General features: G+C 45.2%; 1 protein-coding gene and 1 non-coding gene across 2 annotated transcripts; one reads left to right on the forward strand and one right to left on the reverse strand.

Moving 5' to 3' along the window:
* Nucleotides 1-2,173: 2,173 nt before the first annotated feature.
* Nucleotides 2,174-2,255, reverse strand: trnas-uga (transfer RNA serine (anticodon UGA)). Its single transcript has one exon. It is a non-coding gene; the product is annotated as a tRNA-Ser (tRNA).
* Nucleotides 2,256-22,250: 19,995 nt separating this feature from the next.
* Nucleotides 22,251-24,065, forward strand: LOC147270214 (E3 SUMO-protein ligase ZBED1-like). Its single transcript, XM_086205089.1, has 4 exons — nucleotides 22,251-22,590; nucleotides 22,736-23,301; nucleotides 23,457-23,663; nucleotides 23,901-24,065. Exons 1-4 carry the CDS (start codon nucleotides 22,251-22,253, stop codon nucleotides 24,063-24,065), a joined length of 1,278 nt encoding a protein of 425 aa, XP_086061215.1.
* The last annotated feature ends 458 nt before the right edge of the window (nucleotides 24,066-24,523 follow it).

Here is a 24,523-nt window from a genome sequence, read left to right on the forward strand (position 1 = left end):
CTCTCATAGTGGCAATGTTATGAAGAACACATGCCACAAGAATATCACAGGCCCTCTCAGGGGACACCCTGAGGTGACAGAGGCACTGGAAACGGGCTTTTAGCAGGCCTGTGGTCATCTCCACCTCTGGTCCTGCAGTGAGCCCAGTTGAAGTTCTGTTGGGGGCCTGGTTCAGGGTGCGGGTAAGGGGTCAGCAGCCTGCGTTGGCATGGGGAACCCCTGTCACCCAGCAGAAGGCCATCAAACTCTCCTGTAATGTATAGTGGATACCTGAGAGTGGATTAAAGGAGGGAGACAATTGACTTCTATTGTGCAAATCTTGAGGCTGTACTTACCACGTTGCAGTCTGTTGCTCAGGTCAGACACACAACATCTTGAGTCAGGGACAGACCCAGGCCACTATCATCCTCAGAATGTTGTGGCAGTCCAGCTGTCATGACGACAAAGATGGATTTGGACTGTGACCCAACGACTCAGGTCCTGACACCAGCAGACCCCTCCCCACCTGCAGCCTTTTTCCAGCTCCACCAAACCCACCATTCACTGCCTCCTCATCATCTGGGCATCAAAAGCAGCTCAGACCTGCTGCAGCTCAGAGACCTCAGCCATTTTTAGGATGTCTCCATGATTCTCCTTCACAGGATTTTCATTCAGAAACAAGAGAACTGTCAAAGACCACAACAGTTTTCAGCTTGCTGCTAAACAGTACTTCAACTACCATTCCACTGTGTAATGGCAGTGACTGATGTGTACTATATGCAGTACTAATCAAGTACAGCCCTGACTGATACTTTATCTCCAGTGATAGGAAGGATAAGAATGTTGAAATGGACCCAGCAGGAAGAGAATCTCAAGTCATGGCAACTTTACTGAGCAGCACTCAGTTAAGTTCAGGAAACACCAGACAGTTTTACCACCTGTCAATGAAGTAGTCAGTAAAATAAATACTACACTGAACAGTAGTGGAGGAGAGCAGAGCTGGAAATGAGACCTTACTGGAGGGAATGAATCTAGAAATGTTAGCGTTCTTTCAGTTGAAGAAATCAGATTTGGGAGGGATGTTCTGGACGTTTTCATCCATTTTTATTTCATCCAGATAAACAAATCATGTCTTCTACTTGGGCAGAATACGCTAACATTGCTAACTGGCTAATATTATTTTCTAACTTCAGGCCTAAATTTGGGATTGACTGTTAAAATTGTTCACCTCACCTTTGTAAGCACCAGGTTTTGTCTTGATGATGTCATTCTATTTGTCTCTGGTTCTTTCCATTCATAAATCAAACCTGAATGTTAGCTAGCCTGCTCTTACTGTGTTCCATCAGCTGCAGGTTTGACCACAGGTAGCTTAGCTGCCTGCTAACTAATGAATGTTTAGTCCAACAAAGAATGGAGGTTGATAGTCATTCATCCAAAGTCTTTGGTTTCAGATGGAGCCTCAACTGAGACTCCTAGTTCAGAGGACGGGTTTGTTTGCTGTCAGGTTGCCACCTTTCTGGAGGAAGACAGGAGACAAGACAGGACATATTCTTTCACCAGGGGGTCAAAGCAGACATCAGTCCCCACTGATTCTGGACCTGCTCTACATTCCTGCCTGTTAAAAGAAGGTTTTAGTCACTACTGTTGCAGGATGTGCTTGCTGATGGAGAATTGTTGGGTGTTAACTGATGGAAGGACTGAGGTGCTGGACCTGCTCTTCTTGTAGAGTGTCATGAGATCACTTTGGTTGTGATTTGGCGCTAAAAAAATAAAATTGATTTGACTGAAATGGAAACTGTTGGGGGGGGGGTAGCCTCCATAGGTTATTTCTTTGATCTCTGAATTCTGTGTTTGATCTCTGAATTCTGTGTTTGATCTCTGAATTCAGTCTTTGATCTTGGGGTTCTGAGCATCGATCTCCTGCTTCAGTCTTTGATCTCTGATCATGGAGCTGATCTGGGAGCAGTCCTGATGTTAAATGTTGTGATGAAGGACAGTGTGGTGGTGAAATGGATGAAACATGTCAACATAAAATTAAATTTGAAACTTATTTCAAGCTTTATTTTGTGTTTGATGGCCATTTTTAAAGTCACTAATGATTTGCTTTGACTCCTGGATCCTGTGGTGCCTGATGAGGAGACAACTGGAGCACAAAGTAGGGGAAGAGGTCTGATATGGACCATCAACAGTTGAACGTTGTTGGCAGGACTCGAACCTACGCGGGGAGACCCCAATGGATTTCAAGTCCATCGCCTTAACCACTCGGCCAAAACAACCACATTCACGCACATGTGTAGGAGACTGAAATTCACCAAATTATCTTTATTCTTATCTTTATTATCATCATTTTGATGTTCTAGAGGAGACAACATCTGATCTTTGTTAGAGCCACCAGTCAAAGGTTTTCTTTAAAGGCTGTAGCAGCTGAGAATGAGGAATTAATAACCATCTTAGTGAGGACATTTTGAAACAATGACAGAAAAGATGACATTTTGCCAGCTCTGCTGCTCCAGCCAGTGTTGGACGGTGACTTGGGAATCTTTATTGTTGAATATCAGACTCCACTGGTGAGTGGATGCTGTATAAATTCCATCCATAAATGGAGGTGGATCCTAAAAGGGCTCGTTGACTCAGGAGGATCTCTCCACCCTACAGACTGAGAAGGAATCATCAAAGATGGCAGTTGGAGTTCTGTGGATCTGTCCTGGATTCCTCGTCCTCACGGACCAGAAGTCTGTCTGAAATACGACACTGATTGATGATCTTTTCATGAATCTGGAAAAGCTTCTAAACTTAAGAGGAAAACAAATCTATCTTTTATATTAATTTTCATCATGGGAACGGACGTCTGCTGTGGTTGGTTTTTAAACGAGAGCAGGAAAGGACAGACAGCAGAAGGCAAATAAATAGAAGAAAAGACAAAAGAGAGAGAGAGAGAGAAAGAATGAGAGGGAGGGAGGGCTCTTGTGGGGCTACTTCCTCCTCCTCTGCTCCAGTTGGTTCCGCCCTGTCTGCTGGTGTCTCCACTGCTGTCACAGAGCGGCTGATTGTCACACCAAGAGACCGCAAGTGTCTCATGTTCAGTGTCTGGCACGGGACTTTGCAAAAGTAGGTAGTTATAGTTACTAGTTACTTCTGCCAAAATGTAACTGAGATAGTACCTGAGTTCCTCCACTCTGAAAGTAACTACTCACCAGGGAAAGTAACTACTGCAAGAAGACAGACATGTCCTCCCTCAAGCCTCACACAGACCATTGGTCCTGTTTGGTGTTCCAAGTCACACGTCTGGCCTTCTGTTTGAGGGGAGGAAGGTGTGGGGAACCCAACCCCTGGTTTACTGGTAGATTCATCACAGCCGACTTGGCACACACTTTGTCTCTGACCAAAAGACACAACAGGACCTCAGAGGACCGTACGACTCTTCTTTTCTTTTCACCAGGAGAGAAGTCTTTGTTTTTTGGAAAATGGCCGATTGCAACGGTAAGCAATTTCTTTATGTATTGTTGTCTTTAACTGATGCGATGATAAATTACTAGTGTGCTTTTCAACATTTGAAACCTTTTTTTGTTGAGGAAAAGTCCGGTGAGCCTCTCTGTATGATCATATCATTAACAAATAAATATTTGATTGAGTAAACCACTAAAACTTCTAGCCCATGACCTTTGCTTTCAAACACCCAGATTGACCACGTGCCTTCTGTTTTAGGGGAGGAGGGGTGAGGAACCCCAACCCTGCCTTTGAGCTGCTCTGGCTGTTTGACCTCTGTTTAATGGTGTTGTTATTTCTGCTTCTCTTTGACTGTATGGAACAAAACAAGCTGAGGGCCAGCGAGTGTATTCAGAGATGGAGGCCAGGCAGCTGGAATCTCCACCAGAGGAAGCTTCAGGGTGTGCAGGACCATACCTGGATCATGAAGACGGGTTCATGGATCGGGAACTTTCAGCCAAACTCATGGAGCGTCTAAGAACTGTTGTCTGACTGCTGCTCAATGCTGCCATGAACACACAGTGGACTGATGACTGGTGATGAAGCATTCATGTGAGAGCAACCACACGTGGGGAGGAAATACCTGATGACTATTTTGAAAGAGATCATGAAAACATATGATCCAGGCTTTGGAACAGAAACCTCATCTGCACAATTAGAAAGGACCTGTTCCTGAACCACAGGCTCATCAGTCCTGCTAAGATCACGGGCGCTGCTGAGACACTGTTGGAGACACTGTTGGAGACATTGGTGCAAGCAGGGGTGGCACCAAGAGCGACTGGTGACTGTTGGAAAGTACACAGGTAGGTGACCACTGCTGGAACATTCATGCTGAACAAGCAGGATCTCAAACATTGGTATTCTACTTAGGTGGCGCTACAGAGTTGGATGTACTTTTTTGACTACTCTGACTTTGCCAACATGCAGGAATGCTGCCCAGGCCTGTGCACTGCTAATGGGACTGATGGGTGCCCTCAACCTTGCATGTCCCCCACGACTGTGCTACACTTCTGAAGTGTTTCAAAAACTTCTCTTGGATCTGGATGGACTTCAACTGTCCCCCAAAGTCCACGCATTAAAGGTGAAATTGTCTTGAATGAAGATTTGAAGTGACAAACTTCACAATGCCAAACCGATGAGGTCAGGTTTGAATGGACGATGTTGCAGTTGAACAAGATTTGAAAGCACTTTGATGAAGCGTTTCAGGAGTTCTTGTCACGCTCACTGACTGTTACACACTTACGCTCACACACTCTCACACACTCACTTTACAGATGTGCGGTACACACACGGTGAAGAGGTTTTTGCTAAGAACATTTTTGTTTTGTTTCTTTAAGAACATTTTTGTTTTGTTTTTTTTAACAACATTTTGGTTTTGTTTTTTTAAGAACATTTTGGTTAGTTTTTTCCTGAAAGTACTTGTAATACACTGATTCTTAAAAATAAATATGTATTTGTACTTTGACTACTCTAAATTGACCGTAGGTATGAATGTGAGAGTGAATGGTTGTTCGTCTCTCTATGTTGGCCCTGCGATGGACTGGCGACCTGTCCAGGGTGAACCTTGCCTCTCGCCCGTTGACGCTGGGAAAGGCTCCACCCCCCCCCCCCCCGCGACCCTTAATGTGTAGGAATAAGCGGAAGACAATGGATGGATGGATGTATTTATTTGTACTGTATTTTAGTTGTGTGATCCTCTTCCTGAGCCTGTCTACCTGGACAGTGAGGACCAACAGGACATCCTTGGTGCCTTTCTGAAGGCAGTACTTCATAGAACACCAACACAACTGAGCTTGACGGATGAAGTGCAGTTCATCTTTGGTGTTCTAGTTCCTGAGGGAGGCCTCACCATGGATATATTTTACAGAGTTTGTCCTTGCAGCAGTCAGTGACTTAATAGAGTCTAACAAAGGGTTGGACCTGAATGAGACAGTCACCCTTCAACATGGGGCCATGGCAGAGTGAACCAAGAACACTACAATGGGGGTGAGAGTGGAGCCATGATGGATTCACAGTTCATCACCTCCACCTTCATGTGGACCACCTGATCACCTCTCCCTCAACCTCTAAATATCTCATTCCCTGACCGGGAATCGAACCCGGGCCGCGGCGGTGAGAGTGCCGAATCCTAGCCACTAGATCATCAGGGACCACACTGAGCTCTCCAACAACAGAGACTATAGACAATGACTCAAGAACACAGGACTCTGTGGTCTCAGCTTGAGATGCAGAGGGTCCTCCAAGACCACCAGACACCTCAGCCTATTGATGAGATCAATCATGATCAGCTCAGAGATCACGGCACAGAAGAAGGAGACTTTTTGATTTTTGGGGGTTCAGTTTCTAAGTCAGACACATCATCACAATTTGAAGTTTTCCTCCAGTAAAAAACAAAACAACACAAAACCAAACAAAACCATGATTTGACTTTTGATGTCTACATTTTTTGGAAATTGTGAGTCCAACAAGCAGGAGGCCGTTTGAGCTTGGAAACTGTGAAGCATCACCAGTAACTGCTGGTTAATTTACAGTTGTTTCCTCCAAAAAGTTTAAAATGAACTCAATGCTGAATCCCTCGTCGTCATCACTGAGCTGCAGAACTGGTCCATGCAGGAGGCTGAGCAGGTCTTCCTCTCTGGTCCAGTGTCTCAGCACAGGTCAGAGTAGAGAATTAAAACATGAGCACAAATCTTTATCAGCTATTTACTGATGTCAGTGACTACCTTCAAGTAAGAGTGTTAGTGAATGGACCCTTTTTAAAGTTTATGTTATAATGTTTGAAAAATGATGCTCACAAAATCACAATAAAAGTGTTTGTGGTAAAATGATTCCAGTAGATTTTATTGCCATTTTAATAGTTCAAGCGTAATTTGATGACATTGTTTGATGTCATGACTCACAGTTACTTTAGCAGGACCATCGTGACATGAAATCTTCCTCATCATCCCATATCGACCCTCAACCCCTCACACAGAACCAGGAGCCCTCAACTGAAGGAACCTTTAAAACTGAGAAGTTGGACAGAAAGCAGTATTTTGGTGGAACGAACCTTTGAAACTATAAATTAGAAAGTATTTTGGTGGAATGAACCTTTAAAACTATAAATTAGAAAGTATTTTGGTGGAACGAACCTTTAAAACTATAAATTAGAAAGTATTTTGGTGGAATGAACCTTTAAAACTATAAATTAGAAAGTATTTTGGTGGAACAAACCTTTAAAACTATAAATTAGAAAGTATTTTGGTGGAATGAACCTTTAAAACTATAAATTAGAAAGTATTTTGGTGGAACGAACCTTTAAAACTATAAATTAGAAAGTATTTTGGTGGAACGAACCTTTAAAACTATAAATTAGAAAGTATTTTGGTGGAATGAACCTTTAAAACTATAAATTAGAAAGTACTTTGGTGGAATTGGAATAAACCTTTTATACTGTAGTTAGAAACTAAAGGACAGAAAGCAGTATTTTGGTGAAATGAACCTTTAAAACCATAAAAAATAGTATTTAGGAGGAATTGGAATAAACCTTTCAAACAGTTGTCAGAAATTAAAGGACAGGAGGTAGTATTTTGGTGGAATAAACCTTTAATACTACAGTGAGAAAGGAGTCATTTGCTTTCATCTAATTCGATAGGTGGCGCTGTCACCAAAAAACAAAAGTCCAATAAATGCATTTTATCATCCAATTCAGTAGGTGGTGCTGTGGGGTCCTGGAACTGCAGCTCTCTGGTGCTGCAGGATCTCCTCTTGAAAAGCCTCACACTTCAGAGTCGTTCCAGAATCTAGGAGCAGAAACCAAAGTCTCCTACGACGAGGATGGGATTGGAACCCACGCCTGCAGAGCTCAATGGATCAGCAGTCCATCACCTTAACCACTCGGCCACCTCGTCTCCTGACCACCATGATGTGCTGCTTTCTCTTAGCCTTTGAAACAGCTGAACTCTTTGGAGCCCATTTGTCAGAAATGGACCCAGCAGGAGCCACTGAACACAACTCTGACATCATCAGGCTTCTTCCCAGCAGCTTGGTGCTCCAGAAGGAAGAATCCAGACCATCGCTACATCATCAGAGTGAACACCAGCTGATGTTGACCAGTTTAACAAGCCTTTGACTGCTAAATGACATCCAAGCTCAGATTCTCTTGTCCTGGTAGAACAAGTCAGTGTTGAAGAAGATGAGAGCACCAGTATCTTTCATCCAATGCTGGAACAGCGTTAGACTGAAGGTCTGAAGGTCCCTGGTCTGGTCCAGGTTTCAACAGGGGACCAGCATCAGCCAGCATTTAAATGTGGACAGCAGTGGAGGTGAAGCCCACATCAAGGAAACAAGCCTCCTATCACTGTCCTGTGCTGAGTTTCTTTAAAAAAAAGTGAGACAACCTCAAGAGTTTCTGTTTCCTGTGTTGGATTTTGGCTCAGAGAATCAGAGCCAATCAGAAGCTTGTTGGTCTTGGATGCTGGTCATCAGGGGCAATGAGGGGCTCAGTGTCTTGCTCAAGGACACTTCAACATGGTCACCAGCTGAAGTGAGAACTGAACCAGCAACTCTGCTAGACGGCCACTCTGCCTCCAGGCCGTGCCCCCCTAACCTGAATCATCATGATGTCATTATTTGTTGCTTTAATTCACCAAATGTGTGACGTGGTGAGTTTGTCAGGAGTTTAAAGACCAAAGTTGTTAACACACAGAGAAGTAAACCTGTCAAAGCTGCTTCACTTGATGAGTGAAACTGAGGAACTGATAGAAGAGCAACAAAGAAAATGGAGTCAGAAGGTCGTCTTCTTCACTGCTCAGTCACAACACTGGCACACACACACACACACACACACACACACACACACACACACACAAATAGTTTGTCTTTGAGAGAGGACAAAAAATATTTGACTGTGCTGACATGAACTTTCATTGTCTAATTTCAGTCTCCTACAAAAGTGTGTGAATGTGGTCGTTGTGGCCGAGTGGTGAAGGCGATGGACTAGAAATCCATTGGGGTCTCCCTGCTCAGGTTGGAGTCCTGCCAACAACGTTGAACTGTTGACAATTTAAATTTGACTCATTTTTCCTCCACACTGTCCTTCATCACAGCATTTAACATCAGGACTGCTCCCAGATCAGCTCCATGACCTCATCCCTACACCAGAGTACCGCCCAAGTTCATCAAAAACGGCCAAGCATAAATATATAATATGTATATAATGTGAACACACCTGTACAGGTGCGTTAATGTGCTTAATAATAGAGAATGAGTGAAGGGTGCGTTCAGAGTGGAGTGCAGTACCACAGTCAGGCCAGCAGGTGGGGCTTTCGTTGGTGCTGTCTACCTAATTGCGGTGTCTGTGCTCTGCCAGCAGAGGTCGTGCTTCCCCACCAATCTTCTAGGGTGTCTGAGTGGTGCCGCCATGTTTAGGTCGTAGCAGGAGGACGTAGGTTGGTACTTGGCAGTTCGGACGTAGCGAAAGTCACGTTATGAATGGAGGGCTGAGTTGGAGCAGAGGGGGGCAGGATCCTGGGGGTGGACTGTCTTTAGGAGGCTGAGGTGTCTGGTGGTCTTGGTGGACCCTCTGCATCTCAAACGTAGACCACAGAGTCCTGTGTTCTTGAGTCATTGTGTATAGTCTCTGTTGTTGGAGAGCTCAGTGTGGTCCCTGATGGTTTAGTGGCTAGGATTCGGTGCTCTCACCGCTGCGGCCTGGATTCGATTCCCGGTCAGGGAATGTGTTATTTAGAGGTTGAGGGAGAGGTGATCAGGTGGTCCACATGATGGTGGAGGTGATGAACTGTGAGTCCATCATGGCTCCACTCTCACCCCCATTGTAGTGTTCTTGGTTCACTCTGCCATGGCCCCATGTTGAAGGGTGACTGTCTCATTCAGGTTCAACCCTTTGTTAGACTCTATTAAGTCACTGACTCCTGCAAGGACAAACTCTGTAAAGTATATCCATGGTGAGGCCTCACTCAGGAACTAGAACACCAAAGATGAACTGCACTTCATCCATCAAGCTCAGTTGTGTTGGTGTTCTATGAAGTACTGCCTTCAGAAAGGCACCAAGGATGTCCTGTTGGTCCTCACTGTCCAGGTAGACAGGCTCAGGAAGAGGATCACACAACTAAAATACAGTACAAATAAATACATCCATCCATTGTCTTCCGCTTATTCCTACACATTAAGGGTCGCGGGGGGGCTGGAACCTATCCCAGCGTCAACGGGCGAGAGGCAGGGTTCACCCTGGACAGGTCGCCAGTCCATCACAGGGCCAACATCGAGAGACGAACAACCATTCACACTCACATTCATACCTACGGTCAATTTAGAGTAGTCAAAGTACAAATACATATTTATTTTTAAGAATCAATGTATTACAAGTACTTTCAGGAAAAAACTAACCAAAATGTTGTTAAAAAAACAAAACAAAAATGTTCTTAAAGAAACAAAACAAAAATGTTCTTAGCAAAAACCTCTTCACCGTGTGTGTACCGCACATCTGTAAAGTGAGTGTGTGAGAGTGTGTGAGCGTAAGTGTGTAACAGTCAGTGAGCGTGACAAGAACTCCTGCAACGCTTCATCAAAGTGCTTTCAAATCTTGTTCAACTGCAACATCGTCCATTCAAACTTGACCTCATCGGTTTGGCATTGTGAAGTTTGTCACTTCAAATCTTCATTCAAGACAATTTCACCTTTAATGCGTGGACTTTGGGGGACAGTTGAAGTCCATCCAGATCCAAGAGAAGTTTTTGAAACACTTCAGAAGTGTAGCACAGTCGTGGGGGACATGCAAGGTTGAGGGCACCCATCAGTCCCATTAGCAGTGCACAGGCCTGGGCAGCATTCCTGCATGTAGGCAAAGTCAGAGTAGTCAAAATAGTACATCCAACTCTGTAGCGCCACCTAAGTAGAATACCAATGTTTGAGATCCTGCTTGTTCAGCATGAATGTTCCAGCAGTGGTCACCTACCTGTGTACTTTCCAACAGTCACCAGTCGCTCTTGGTGCCACCCCTGCTTGCGCCAGTGTCTCCAACAGTGTCTCCAACAGTGTCTCAGCAGCGCCCGTGATCTTAGCAGGACTGATGAGCCTGTGGTTCAGGAACAGGTCCTTTCTAATTGTGCAGATGAGGTTTCTGTTCCAAAGCCTGGATCGTATGTTTTCATGATCTCTTTCAAAATAGTCATCAGGTATTTCCTCCCCATGTGTGGTTGCTCTCACATGAATGCTTCATCACCAGTCACCAGTCCACTGTGTGTTCATGGCAGCATTGAGCAGCAGTCAGACAACAGTTCTTAGACGCTCCATGAGTTTGGCTGAAAGTTCCCGATCCATGAACCCGTCTTCATGATCCAGGTATGGTCCTGCACACCCTGAAGCTTCCTCTGGTGGAGAGATCAAACACAGAATTCAGAGATCAAACACAGAATTCAGAGATCAAACACATAACCTATGGAGGCGACCCCCCCCCCCCAACAGTTTCCATTTCAGTCAAATCAATTTAATTTTTTTAGTGCCAAATCACAACAAAAGTGATCTCATGACACTGTACAAGTAGAGCAGGTCCAGCACCTCAGTCCTTCCATCAGTTAACACCCAACAATTCTCCATCAGCAAGCACATCCTGCAACAGTAGTGACTAAAACCTTCTTTTAACAGGCAGGAATGTAGACCAGATCCAGGATCAGTGGGAACTGATGTCTGCTTTGACCCCCTGGTGAAAGAATATGTCCTGTCTTGTCTCCTGTCTTCCTCCAGAAAGGTGGCAACCTGACAGCAAACAAACCCATCCTCTGAACTAGGAGTCTCAGTTGAGGCTCCATCTGAAACCAAAGACTTTGGATGAATGACTATCAACCTCCATTCTTTGTTGGACTAAACATTCATTAGTTAGCAGTTAGCTAAGCTACCTGTGGTCAAACCTGCAGCTGATGGAACACAGTAAGAGCAGGCTAGCTAACATTCAGGTTTGATTTATGAATGGAAAGAACCAGAGACAAATAGAATGACATCATCAATACAAAACCTGGTGTTACAAAGGTGAGGTGAACAATTTTAACAGTCAATCCCAAATTTAGGCCTGAAGTTAGAAAATAATATTAGCTAGTTAGCAACGTTAGCGTATTCTGCCCAAGTAGAAAACATGATTTGTTTATCTGGATGAAATAAAAATGGATGAAAACGTCCAGAACTTCCCTCCCAAATCTGATTTCTTCAACTGAAAGAACTCTAACATTTCTAGATTCATTCCCTCCAGTAAGGTCTTATTTCCAGCTCTGCTCTCCCTCCACTACTTTTCAATGTAGTATTTATTTTACTGACTACTTCATTGACAGGTGGTACAAATGTCTGGTGTTTCCTGAACTTAACTGAGTGCTGCTCAGTAAAGTTGCCATGACTTGAGATTCTCTTCCTGCTGGGTCCATTTCAACATTCTTATCCTTCCTAGCACTGGAGATAAAGTATCAGTCAGGGCTGTACTTGATTAATACTGCATATAGTACACATCAGTCACTGCCATTACACAGTGGAATGGTAGTTGAAGTACTGTTTAGCAGCAAGCTGAAAACTGTTGTGGTCTTTGACAGTTCTCTTGTTTCTGAATGAAAATCCTGTGAAGGAGAATCATGGCGACATCCTAAAAATGGCTGAGGTCTCTGAGCTGCAGCAGGTCTGAGCTGCTTTTGATGCCCAGATGATGAGGAGGCAGTGAATGGTGGGTTTGGTGGAGCTGGAAAAAGGCTGCAGGTGGTGAGGGGTCTGCTGGTGTCAGGACCTGAGTCGTTGGGTCACAGTCCAAATCCATCTTTGTCGTCATGACAGCTGGACTGCCACAACATTCTGAGGATGATAGTGGCCTGGGTCTGTCCCTGACTCAAGATGTTTTGTGTCTGACCTGAGCAACAGACTGCAACGTGGTAAGTACAGCCTAAACATTTGCACAATAGAAGTCAATTGTCTCCCTCCTTTAATCCACTCTCAGGTATCCACTATACATTACAGGAGAGTTTGATGGCCTTCTGCTGGGTGACAGGGGTTCCCCATGCCAACGCAGGCTGCTGACCCCTTACCCGCACCCTGAACCAGGCCCCCAACAGAACTTCAACTGGGCTCACTGCAGGACCAGAGCCCGGGTGGAGATGACCATAGGCCTGCTAAAAGCCCGTTTCCAGTGCCTACGTCACCTCAGGGTGTCCCCTGAGAGGGCCTGTGATATTCTTGTGGCATGTGTTCTTCATAACATTGCCACTATGAGAGGAGAGCAACACCCTGCCCTACAAATGGAAGAGCCTGATGACGACCCCATCCACCTGCCAGCTATCCAGGACAGCAGAGCCGTCAGAGACACCATATATCAGAATCACTTTGGCATTTAATTAGCAATCATCCTCCCCACCACAGTCCAATAAAGGAACAATACACATTTCATTTGGTCTTCTTTATTTCCTAGCAATCAAAAAGCTCGTTCAGTTCACATTCCACTAGTTAACATTTTCACCTGGAGCCATGCACCCCCCTCTAACTTGGGCTCCAGTCGTTCTGTTTCCAGATCTGCTTTCCTAATCTGGCGGTCCAAGTACTGCATTTCTTTGTCACTTTTTTACATTTTTCTCAGCAGGTGGACTCTGTAAAGTTCCTTTACTGGTAACTGAGAACATGAGGATTAGACAGTTGGACATGAATCTGTTGACTGAACATCTCACTGTGTCAGTGTGTGCACTGGAGGTCGAGGGACCCTCCTGCCCAGCCATGCTCTGTTAAAGAGGACAAGACTGTCTTCATACTTCAGTGTAGGCTGATGTCTCTATATTCCACCAGAATGGTAAGAAATATGAATGGAGGAAGAATCAGGAATGTATCAAGATGTGACTTCTACAGACCTTTCTGGGTCCCCCACTGTAAAGGCAGCAGACAGCGTTTGTCCATCCTCTTCGTCCTGGAGGAGAGATGTTTCAGTGACTTGAAATAACATTGAGAAAATCTTTGAAGAATTTACTGACAGTGACTGTGTCTGTTGTGGCACAAGGCAAATGGCACCAGCAGAGTCTGTTGGGAAATAAAGTCATGGGTGCATATATATATACATATAAATATACATATATATATATATATATATATATATATATATATATATATATATATATATATATATACATATATATATATAGATAGATAGATAGATATATAGATATACATATATATATATAAATATACATATATATATACATACATATATATACATACATATATAAATACATATATATACATACATACATACATACATACATATATATATATATATATATATATATATATATATATATATATATATATATATATATATATATATATATATATATCGAGCCATATTACATTTTATGACGAAACTGGTGTCTTGGGGGTTGGGTTCTAAGGATGAACTCCCTCAGCCACTGGCCTTCCTAAACTCTGGCTCCTGTGCCTCTGTTAGAGGTGGTGGTGCTGGACCACCACCCGTTTTACGGGCGTCTGCCTTCTTTCTGTTGGCTGAGCAGAAGTCTGTGTTAGTTTAAATAGGCTGACTTATTTAACAGGACATGATATTGATGAAGACATTTGTGTATGAAACCATCATTGTGTTGGTGATCAAACAACTATTGTACAGTCAAACAGCCACTTAATATTTACTTTACAATGCAGAACCTGGGGTACCCCTGAGGTGGTCTGACCTGTTTGAATCATGTTTAATGCTTCATTTTAAGTTGCTGCCAAGTGTGTTTCTCCCCCGCAGTATTGCATCTAAATGATGTAAATTAATGCACTACCATGGAAGCAGCTTCCTCTGTAATAATCATGATTGCTAAGGACTACATTTAAACTCACACATTGACCCGAGCAGCAAAGTTCCTCCACGCCATCTCTCTCTCTTTTGCAGCTGCAGCGGTGTTGCACTTCTTTTTAACGCGTGTTGGAACTCTTCACATGATCGCATCAAGATTTCCAACTGCACTGACGTGAAAAACGAAGCTCTCCTCTTCTCCGTCGCCATGGTGACTCGGTGGATCGGGGCTCTATTTATGCTGGCTTTTTAGAGTTGTCGTGATCGCGCTTTACCCCAGGTGGACCTACTCAGAGTTGATCAAACTGATTCAAATCCGCTGTTCTGAAACCGAAAACTCAGAGTTTTCTATCTCAGGGAAGATCAACTCAGAGATCAGGATGAAACTCAGGGTTTGATGAACCTGCTTTGTGAAACGGGCCCCTGAAGTCCCAGTCTTCAAGAGTTTCTCCCCAAACTGTCAACCTGCTGTGACTCATAGGACAGCTGACACACAAACACCTGTTAAAATGACTCAACATTTCAAATGCTTTTATTGTGAAGCCCTGGATGGAACACATTTCCATGAAAATGCTGCTTTTATTGTGAGGCTTGGCCTCCAAATCAGTCCACACATTCAACTCTGATGTCATCAGATCAGAAGGTGGCAGTGTTGTGTCTGTTTGTGTGTCTCTGGTTCCTCTTCCTGCCTCTGCTGTCTTCTTTCAGGTCTTCTTGATGGTCCGGCTTCTTCTCCTCCATCGAGGGGTTGCTCTCACCGAGTGGAAGCCTTGTAAACCTGGTGATTCCAAGATGGCTGCTGCATTCATTCCTTGTTACTGTTATGGTGTTGATTCACTCCACGCCCACATTGTTGTGCTGATTAGAGAAAAAGGTTATGTTTCCATCCAAGTGTCCTGCATAACTCTCAGCTAGTAACTTAACATAAGAGGTAACTTGGTGTGCAGAGTAGAAAATACTTGAAGTGAGAAAATACTTGAAGTGGGAAGACTGAGAATACTTCAATATGTGAGCCTGTGTACTTGAGCTTTGGCCTTGTTTCAGTGTCAGGAACCAATCAGAGCAGCCTCCTCCTGACTAAACAGCTCTACTCATCAAGCCCCTGACCCCAGACTCTTCTTGGTGAACTGATCAGAGATCAGATTAGTAGAGAAGCAGTGACACAAAGGGAAACTTCCTCATTCCCTGAACGCAGCTTCATCAAACAGAGCAATGCTAACTGTTCACCTGCAGTGTTGTTCAAGAGGGGTGGAGAGAGCAGGGAGTAAGAGAGGTGGAGAGAAGAGCACGGGGTCTCCATCCAGGGATCTGCTGTTATTTTCTCAGCCCCCCTCCTCCCTTCCTTCCTGCTCACACACTTTGTCACGTGGACACGTGTTATTTGTAAATGGAAAGCTGCCAGAGATCAAAAGGGCTGAGTTTTCTCTCCAGTTTGACGGCCAAATTTGGTCAAATAATTGGAGATGAAGAGGAAGAGAGCTTTGTATCGTCCACGTTTGTGAGGAAGATCTTTTCATGCCATCACTGAGGAATCGCTCTCTTGATTTCTTTTGTTTTTGAAAGAAAGATATGGTCAGTTCCAAAAATTGGATCATTGTGATTGACAGGACCAGGCTCAGACACAGGACAGAAGCAGGGTTCACGGCAAGGGACGTTGATGTTCTTGTACTCCGAGCAGAGAAACCAAACGGCTGCAAACGTATCCACTAAATCTAGACTATCGGATAAAACTTTCAAAAACTCTCAGAGGCCGAAGAACACAAGACAGGCACGGTTGCATTAACAAGGTAGAGGCTGTGGCAGGAACTGTGCATCAACGGGCTGGAGTGAGCACACAAGGACGAGACAGGAGTGAAGGGTGGATGAGGCGTCATGAAGCCTGTGGACGCCATGACACTGTGTTACTGTCACTGAATACTGACACCTGCTGGACTGTAAACTTCCCTGCAGGCTTGACAGACTGAACTGACACTGATTTGATGACCCGTGAACACAATGAGATCATTGAAGTCTTTGTGTTCATACTGGATCGTTCCATGTCTTTGAACAATGGGACCATGATGTGAAAGTCTCAGTGAAAGTGATGGGAATGAGGACGCTTGGTTTTTACAATTTTTTATCAAAAAAAAGTTTTACCAACGTTTTCAAATCAAGTCTGTTGGGTTTCTTGAAGCGATTTCTCCTGCCGTGGAGCTCCAACAGACGCGCGAACCAGAGGGAGGAAACCACAGCGTTTCACTGCTTTACATTTAGAATCTCACGCCAAGCCGGAGAAGCAGGTCCTGAATCAGTCATGTGGTCACTGCCGGCTGAAGAGGCTTTGGACGTCACCACATACGTCATCGATACGCGCTTCACAAAATGACAAGAAGACGTGGGAAGCTTTGAACACAACAAGGAAAGAAGGAGAAGTCCGTGAACCCCCGGCCTCGGTCTTTGTCTCCTGAAGGCTGAGTGGCGCCGGTAGAACCTCAACATGTGCGCCGCGCAGCTACTGCGGGTGTCGGTCCAGGAGCGGATCCTCGCCGCCGCTGAAGACTTCCTGCTGCAGCTGGGAGAAGGAGACTCAGCGGCTGGAGTCCCGGTGCTGAGAGCGCTGCTCACCGAGCGGCTGGCGGCGGCCGCGGAGCAGATCGTGGCTCTGCTGGAGGAAACCGTGGCGGAGTACGAGCGGGAGAACCGCCGGCAGAGGTTGCTGCTCGATGCCGTGCTGAAGCCCCGAGTCAGGCTGGACAGAGCAGGTGAGTCCCCCGGACCTGCTGGGCCCCTCATTCCTGGGTCCTGTTAAGAAGCCCTGCCTTAACAATCAGTAGCAGCGTGTTACCATTGAACTGAACCACAACAACACCTCGCCTGAATGACGTTCACACTGGATCACCAACTGCTGCTAACTTGTGGACCAGAATGTGAACCAGGCTCCTGCTGCATTGTTACCAACATAAAGGGAAGTTTTAGGAACTCAGGAAACAAAGTCGACCTGAAACAATTGGTTTATTTCCTGTTGTTACTGATTTAATTTAAAACCTCCAAAGAAATGCATACAACATGACAATTAACACCTCAACATCAAAACAGTCAGCGCACACACACACACACGTGTCAGCAGTCTCTCTGTCTCCTGCAGCAAGTCACATGATATCCAAATGAGTCCCGTCAGAATGAACCAATGTTACAGTCGATTTAGGGGACAAAATCCAAAGGCAAACCTCCTGCAGACACCAGTGAAGCTCTGTTGTTTCACTTCAATGCAGTTTCAGTCCAGATCAGTGAGTCCAGAGCTGCTAGCTTGACAGCTAAACACGGAGCATCACAACACTCAGCAGGACCCTGGCTGGAGTCGTTCTGCCAGCTTGAAGTGACGTCACTCATGCAGCTCTTTGAGTGTCTCAGTGGTTCAGACCTCCAGTGCTCCAACATGAACAGGAACTTTGAAGACCATCAACCATTCATCAACAGTATAGAGCAATGAGAAGAGTTTCCACTTCAGGCCATCACACTGTTACTGCTACAATATTACAGTATTAGAGGTTTAGAAAGTTCACCAAATTAAGAGTAAAATGATATCATAGGCATTGACTCAGCTGTGGAATAACCATGAATTCTGCTCGCTATCAAGAAATCCTGGCAAAGAATGTTGGGCCATCAGTTCAAGACCTCCAGCTGAAGCGTACCTGGGTTCTGCAGCAAGACAACCATCTGAAGCACACCAGCAAGTCCACATCTGAAAGACTAAAAAAGAACAAAATGAGGGTTTTGGTGTGGCCTCGTCAAAGTCCTGACCTGAACCCTATTGAGATGCTGTAGCAGGACCTTAAAAAGGCTGTTCATGCCCGAAAACCATCCAATCTGATTGATCTTAAACAATTTAGCACAGAAGAGTGGGCCAAAATCCCACCACAGCGATGTGAAAGACTCATCGCCTCTTATTGCTAACGCTTGACTGCAGTTATTGCTGCAAAAGGTGGTTCAACCAGCTGTTAGGGTCAGGGGGGCAATCACTTATTCACATGGGCCTTTGGAGGCTCAGATGTTTTTTACCTTATTAAATGACATTGGCACCAAAAACTGCATTTTGTGTTTCCTTGTGTTTTATCTTTGTAAAATATTTAGGTTTGCTGGATCTGAAATGGATGAGCCTGACAAATGTGCAAGAAATGTCAGACATTAACTGATGAATCAACTAGCAGATGTGATCATGAATGGACAAAACCATTCAGCAGAGGGGACCTTTGACCTTTGACCTGGGTGACACAACGTTGATCCAAGCATCTGAAGCCAGCGTTTCTGTTCCCAGTTTGCTGATTGGTCGTCAGGAGCAGGACGTCTCTTTTCATTGAGTTGATTTCTGTTTCTGTCTGTTGCTCCGCTGTTTCAGAGTCAAATGAAGAGATTTCTGATGTTGCTGTTTGTGTCCTGCAGATGTGGAGCAGCTGCTGGTGATTAAAGAAGAGGTTCCCCCTGAGCTGCAGGACCCAGAGCCCCCCACATTAAAGAGGAGTGGGAGGAGCTCTGGACCAGTGAGGAGGGAGGGCAGCTTCAAGGACAGGAGGAGGCTGATATCACCACGTTCCCCTTCACTCTGGTCCCTGTGAAGAGTGAAGGAGACGAAGAGAAACCTCAGTTCCCACAGCTTCACCAGAGTCTAACTGAGGAGAACTTGAAAGAAGAGTCTCTGAGCAGCAGCCCAGTTCATCCTCTGAAAACAGAAGCTGATGGAGAAGAGTGTGGAGGACCAGAACCACAACCAGAACCAGCCAGCAAGGTAGATCCAGATCCACTTGTACAGCCCCAGACTGAAGACCAGATGTCAGACTCTTCTGAAGCTGAGACTGAAGTCAGTGAGGATGATTGGGTCAGACCTGATAACACGGCCACCTCTGAGCACAAGGAACCCTTTGGCTCAAGGAGGAATTTGCTTCAGAAACTGAGCCCAGGACAGGAAGTTACTCATTGCAGCTCAAAAGAGCAAAAAGTAAAGACTGAAAGAGAATCAGAGATCATCAGGAACGTGAACTTTGGTCCTTCTGAATCTGAGACAGAAGTCAGTGAGGATGAGCGTCCATTTAGGTGCTCAAAGTGCAGTAAAGGTTTTAGATATAGAAGTGGTTTAGGTACACACATGAGAACACACAGTGGGGAGAAACCGTTCCCCTGCTCAGTTTGTGGAGGAAGGTTTTCAGAAAAGGGATATCTGAAAAGACACATGAGAACACACACAGGGGAGAAACCATTCTCCTGCTCAGTTTGTGGCACAAGATTTTCAGAAAAGGGGCATCTGAAAAGACACATGAGAACGCACACTGGGGAGAAACCATTCCCATGCTCAGTTTGTGGCACAAGATTCTCAGTTAAGGAACATCTAGAATCACACATGAGAATGCACACAGGGGAGAAACCATATCCCTGCTCAGTTTGTGGCACAAGATTTTCAGAAAGGGGGCATCTGAAAAGACACATGAGAACACACACTGGGGAGAAACCATATCCCTGTTCAGTTTGTTGCAAAAGATTCTCAGTTAAGGGAGATCTGAAAACACACATGAGAACACACACTGGGGAGAAACCATTTCCCTGCTCAGTTTGTGGCAGAAGATTTCAGAAAAGGGATATCTGAATAGACACATGAGAACACACACTGGGGAGAAACCATTCCCCTGCTCCGTTTGTGGCACACGATTTTCAGAAAAGGGGCACCTGAAAAGACACATGAGAACTCACACTGGGGAGAAACCATATCCCTGCTCACTTTGTGGCAAAAGATTCTCAGTTCAGGGAGATCTGAAAACACACAGGAGAACTCATACTGGGGAGAAACCATTCCCCTGCTCAGTTTGTGGTAAAAGATTCTCAGAAAAGGGACATCTGAAAAGACACATGAGAACGCACACTGGGAAGAAACCACCTTTGCAAGACGTGGCTTTGAAGCGTGACAAGAGTGGGAGACGCAGGTTGACGGCCAAAAAAATGAATTTATTTCATGAAAAAACACAACGATGAACCAAAATTGAACTCAGACAACAATGTGATGTGAACATCAGTCCAGTTGGTGGTGTGGGTTCATGTGTGCATGTGTGTAAGGGAGGTGGAAAGAAGAGATGTTGTCTGCTGAAAATAAAAGAGACAATGGATGAGGAGGAAGAGAGGCTCCCGGCCAGCAAGGCGGGTTCTGTATGTAGAGAGCACCGGGCCCAGGAGCTTCAACTAGGAGGAACGAATGGCCCCCCACCCTCCAGATACCTGCTGCAACACAAGGAACAGCATGAAAGGCACCAGCCACGGGACCTTTATACCCCCCCCCCCCCCCCCCCACACACACACACACACACACACACACCCTCAAGAAAGAGGTCCGGAAGCAAGTCACGGCACCTGAAAGTACCTGAAATGCATTTTTTTTAAAAGCCAAAATGATAATGAACCAAACCCCCTCAAACCATATACATCACCCATTGTTCTGTACAGATGAGGTAAACCTATCAGGAGGTGAACCAGTGGCTCCTCCGGTGGTCCAGCATCTCTTGTCCCAAGGTACCGCATTGACCGGTGCACCCAGAAAGCAATGATGTAGGAGGCTAGGAAAAGACAAGAGGAGAACCAGAGAGAGGAAAACAGTTCACTATCAATTTCCACACTGAAGGAACTCTAGACAACGCGTCCACCACCACTTTGTTGGTCCCCTTCACACAGGAACTATCCAGTGTGACTGCAGGAACAGAGACAAAGAGAGGAGAAAACACAGCAGGAAAGAGACAGGATGAAGCTGAAATCATGGAGCCACCATTGGACAGGAGGGTGTGAGGGCTGATCTGATTTCTCTGAGGTCACCATCAAAGATCCACTTGGCACCAAGTACTGATCTTTATATTGATGTATTGATCCCTGATCAAACACTGAATTGTCTTTGAGATGTGTGAAAATAAATGAGTGGGCGGAGTCTCTGATATCAGTGATGTCATCCAGCTGATGGAGACATATGGGACATCAGCTGGAGCCTCCGGTGAAGTACCTTTAGTAGTAGTACACATGCAGTATACGCTCAGTACCGGCTCCTACACTTCCTACTACGCTCAGGCAGGGTGCTGTGCTGCTGGGCACCACTCAAACAAATACATGGTTCCTATGGGAGGAATTGGTTGGATTTCCGGTGGATCAGGACCAGGACTGAAGTTGGTCCCTGACCATCCTGGAGGGGCGGCTGTAACACAGGATGAGTTTTCACAGTGAAGGTCTTCTTCTTCTACAGCTGAATTAAAGTGTAAACAGCCGTCTACACACCTTTAACTGTCCTTATAAACTTGTCTTTTAATAAACTTTCTGTCCTCTTTTAAAGTCGTCAGTGCTTTTGTTTCCATGTAGAGGCTCTACTTGATCACCACCCTTGTGTTTGACTATTTGGAGTGGATGTTCTCTACTAGGAGTGCCACGATAGGTCGTGCTAGAGCTGTAAAACTGTTTTGCGATAACTGATAGGTAATTTTTCTAGTCATACAATCAAGGGCACATTTCAATCTCTGAAAAAGCCATTCTTCTCTTCTTGACTGTAGTCATTTATTTTCAACACAAGATGGCGCTCTGAACTATGTAGTGGTCTGCACTCTGACCCGCGTCAGTCACCCCTCCCTTCCTGTTAATTTGTTGACATTTCAGAGCGAGCACATGGAAGATGGACACTAATTCAGACAACATTGAAATCGAAGATGTCCCCATTTCTTTTAAATCCCTTGTATGGCACCATTTCGGTTTCCCAGTTGAGAAGAAAAATGGAGAACGAGTTGCAGACAAAACAGGAACGATCTGCAAACTTTGCAAGACGATTTGCCGTACACCCTTTCTAACACGTCCAACATGCAGTCATATGCAGCGCCACCACAGAGAAATTAAATTAGCGCCTGCTACTGCAAACAGAGCATCACTCCCCAAAGGCCAGACGACGCTGACAACCAGATTTGCCCCTCAACTTCCACCATCAAGTCCAAGAGTGATGGCAATTACACGGGATATTGGCTACATGATCGCATATGGTAAGAGACCATTTTCTATTGTGGAAGATCCGTCGGTCAGGCGTTTACTCAGGAGGATGGACCTGAAATACACTGTCCCATCACGTACGCATTTTAGCACTAAAGTAGTCCCTAAAATCTATGAAGAGACGAAGGCCAGAGTCAAACAGTCCCTTCAAGAGACAAAAAGCATCGCGATTACAAGGGACGGCTGGACTTCAAGAAGCACAAAGAGCTACATCACAATCACAGCACACGGTATCAACGACTGGGAAATGGAAAATGTGCTCCAAACGCGTCCCATCTCCGAGTCCCACACAGGTAGGTCTGATGCAGTACTGCTGGTTAATGCAGATTATTCTTGTTTTGTGAAAATTGCTTTGTGAAGCACTTTGTTACGTTTTCCTTGACAGGTGCTATTTAAATAGTAAACGTACGTATTTACTGATCGGCGTCAACATTGCAGACGTCCTGTGTAAAGCCCTTGCTGAATGGGAACTTCAGAGGGCAAACCATGTGATCGCAATCGTCACTGACAACGCTCGCAATATGGATGTGGCTGTGCGCGAGGCAGGCTTCGAGCTCCACATCAAGTGCTTTGCACATAGCGCCAATCTGGCATCTCAGGCTGGCCTTCGTGTTGGGCCCATCAGCCGTTTACTCGGGAGAGTGAGGCGCGTGAGTACTTTTTTCCACAAGAGTCCCCCTGCTGAGGCCGTGTTGGAGTCCAAACAGAAGCAGTTACAGCTGCCATCGCGCAAGCTGATCACGGATGTACCAACTCGGTGGAACTCCAGCCTGGACATATTGGAAAGATATCTGGAGCAGCAAGCCGCCATCGGAGCAACTCTCACCAGCCCTGAGATCAAACGCAACGCCCGGGACGTCAATACCCTGGACAGAAGAGACTTCTCACTTGCTGAAGACCTGGTGAAACTCCTCAAACCCCTCAAAACTGCTACTGTGGTCATGTGTGACGAGAAGGCTCCCACCGTGTCTCTTATTGTGCCACTCAAAAGCATGATCGAACAGGTAGGCCTAATTTAAATGAATACTACCACTGCTTTTTATATTGTTCTTTACCTGTTTTCCCTGTTCTTATTTTTGCTTTGTCTGTTTCAATGCTTTGTGTTCATATTGTAAGTGCTACAACTAAAGCAAATTGTTATTTATTGTTTTTCTAACAGAGCATGGCGCCACACCCAGATGATTCCCCTGCCATAGCTGAAACAAAGAGAGAAATCCTCAACAATATCTCAGAAAGATACAGGGGGGATGTGTATGACCGTCTGCTGGAGTGCACAGCGCTGGACCCCAGGTTTCGAGGTCTACCTCAGCTAAACCACGACCAGCGTGAGGCTGTCTTCCTCAGGATCCAGGAAACAGTAAATCTGGTAGGCCCATGTCTTTCTTCTTTTCATCCTCCACAATTCCTTTGTTGGTTAATCGTGTGTGTGTGTGTGTGTGTGTGTGTGTGTGTGTGTGTGTGTGTGTGTGTGTGTGTGTGTGTGTGTGTGTGTGTGTGTTTCGAGACAGTTTCAGAGTAAATGTGTGTTGAGGAGAGGGGCTTTGTTGCTTGTCTAAAGGAAGGATCATGCACTGATGCCAGTCTTTCTACTCTTAGACCACAGATGAGGAGACTAATGCCAGGGGAGCAGCCGGTGAAGATCCGCCAGATGAAGGACAGGGGGCTGGGCTGCAACTGGAAGAGCCTGCTTCCAAGAAGACAGCACTTGAAGATCTACTTGGGGACTCATTTTCTGCTGTGCCAGAAGAACTGTTCAGAGAGGGAGTAGAGAGAGAGACTGGCATGTACAGAAGAGAGGCATCCATCCCACTCACCAGTTGCCCCTTGAAGTGGTGGAAAGAGAACTGTTTTCAGTGTCCTTTGCTGTCTCGTCTTGCGAAAGCTTATCTTTCCATCCCTGCTACCTCAGTTCCAAGTGAACGTGTATTTTCTACTGCAGGGGACATCGTTACTGCCCAAAGATCCCAACTGCTGCCAGAAAATGTGGACATGCTAGTATTCCTCAAGAAGAATGTGGTCCTCCCTCCTGACGAGGCTGGGGCATGTGGCTTGATACCCTTAGCTCTGTGATGAGCTTTAACAAAGCCTACTGACAATAAGTGATCATTGATCATTGATCAGCCTATTGCTAATTGATATGTTGGCATTTTGAGTTTTGGACGTTTCATAGTAACAGTTAATTTATTTTTTGTTGTACTTGTTCAATTTCTGGAAGACACACTCTTC

This window comes from Aulostomus chinensis, chromosome 1 (assembly GCF_037954235.1).
Source record: "Aulostomus chinensis isolate RoL2024-O1b breed Wild chromosome 1, RoL_Achi_v1.0, whole genome shotgun sequence".
In the NCBI taxonomy this organism is placed as follows: domain Eukaryota; kingdom Metazoa; phylum Chordata; class Actinopteri; order Syngnathiformes; family Aulostomidae; genus Aulostomus; species Aulostomus chinensis.

What these genes read in the sequence shown, in the direction of transcription:
- LOC147270214 (XM_086205089.1), top strand. Translation starts at nt 22,251, where the DNA reads ATGGCAATTACACGGGATATTGGCTACATGATCGCATATGGTAAGAGA. An exon ending in CATCTCCGAGTCCCACACAG is followed by an intron (nt 22,591 to 22,735) that starts GTAGGTCTGATG and finishes TCAACATTGCAG; the next exon opens with ACGTCCTGTGTAAAGCCCTT. An exon ending in TCCAGGAAACAGTAAATCTG is followed by an intron (nt 23,664 to 23,900) that starts GTAGGCCCATGT and finishes CTTAGACCACAG; the next exon opens with ATGAGGAGACTAATGCCAGG.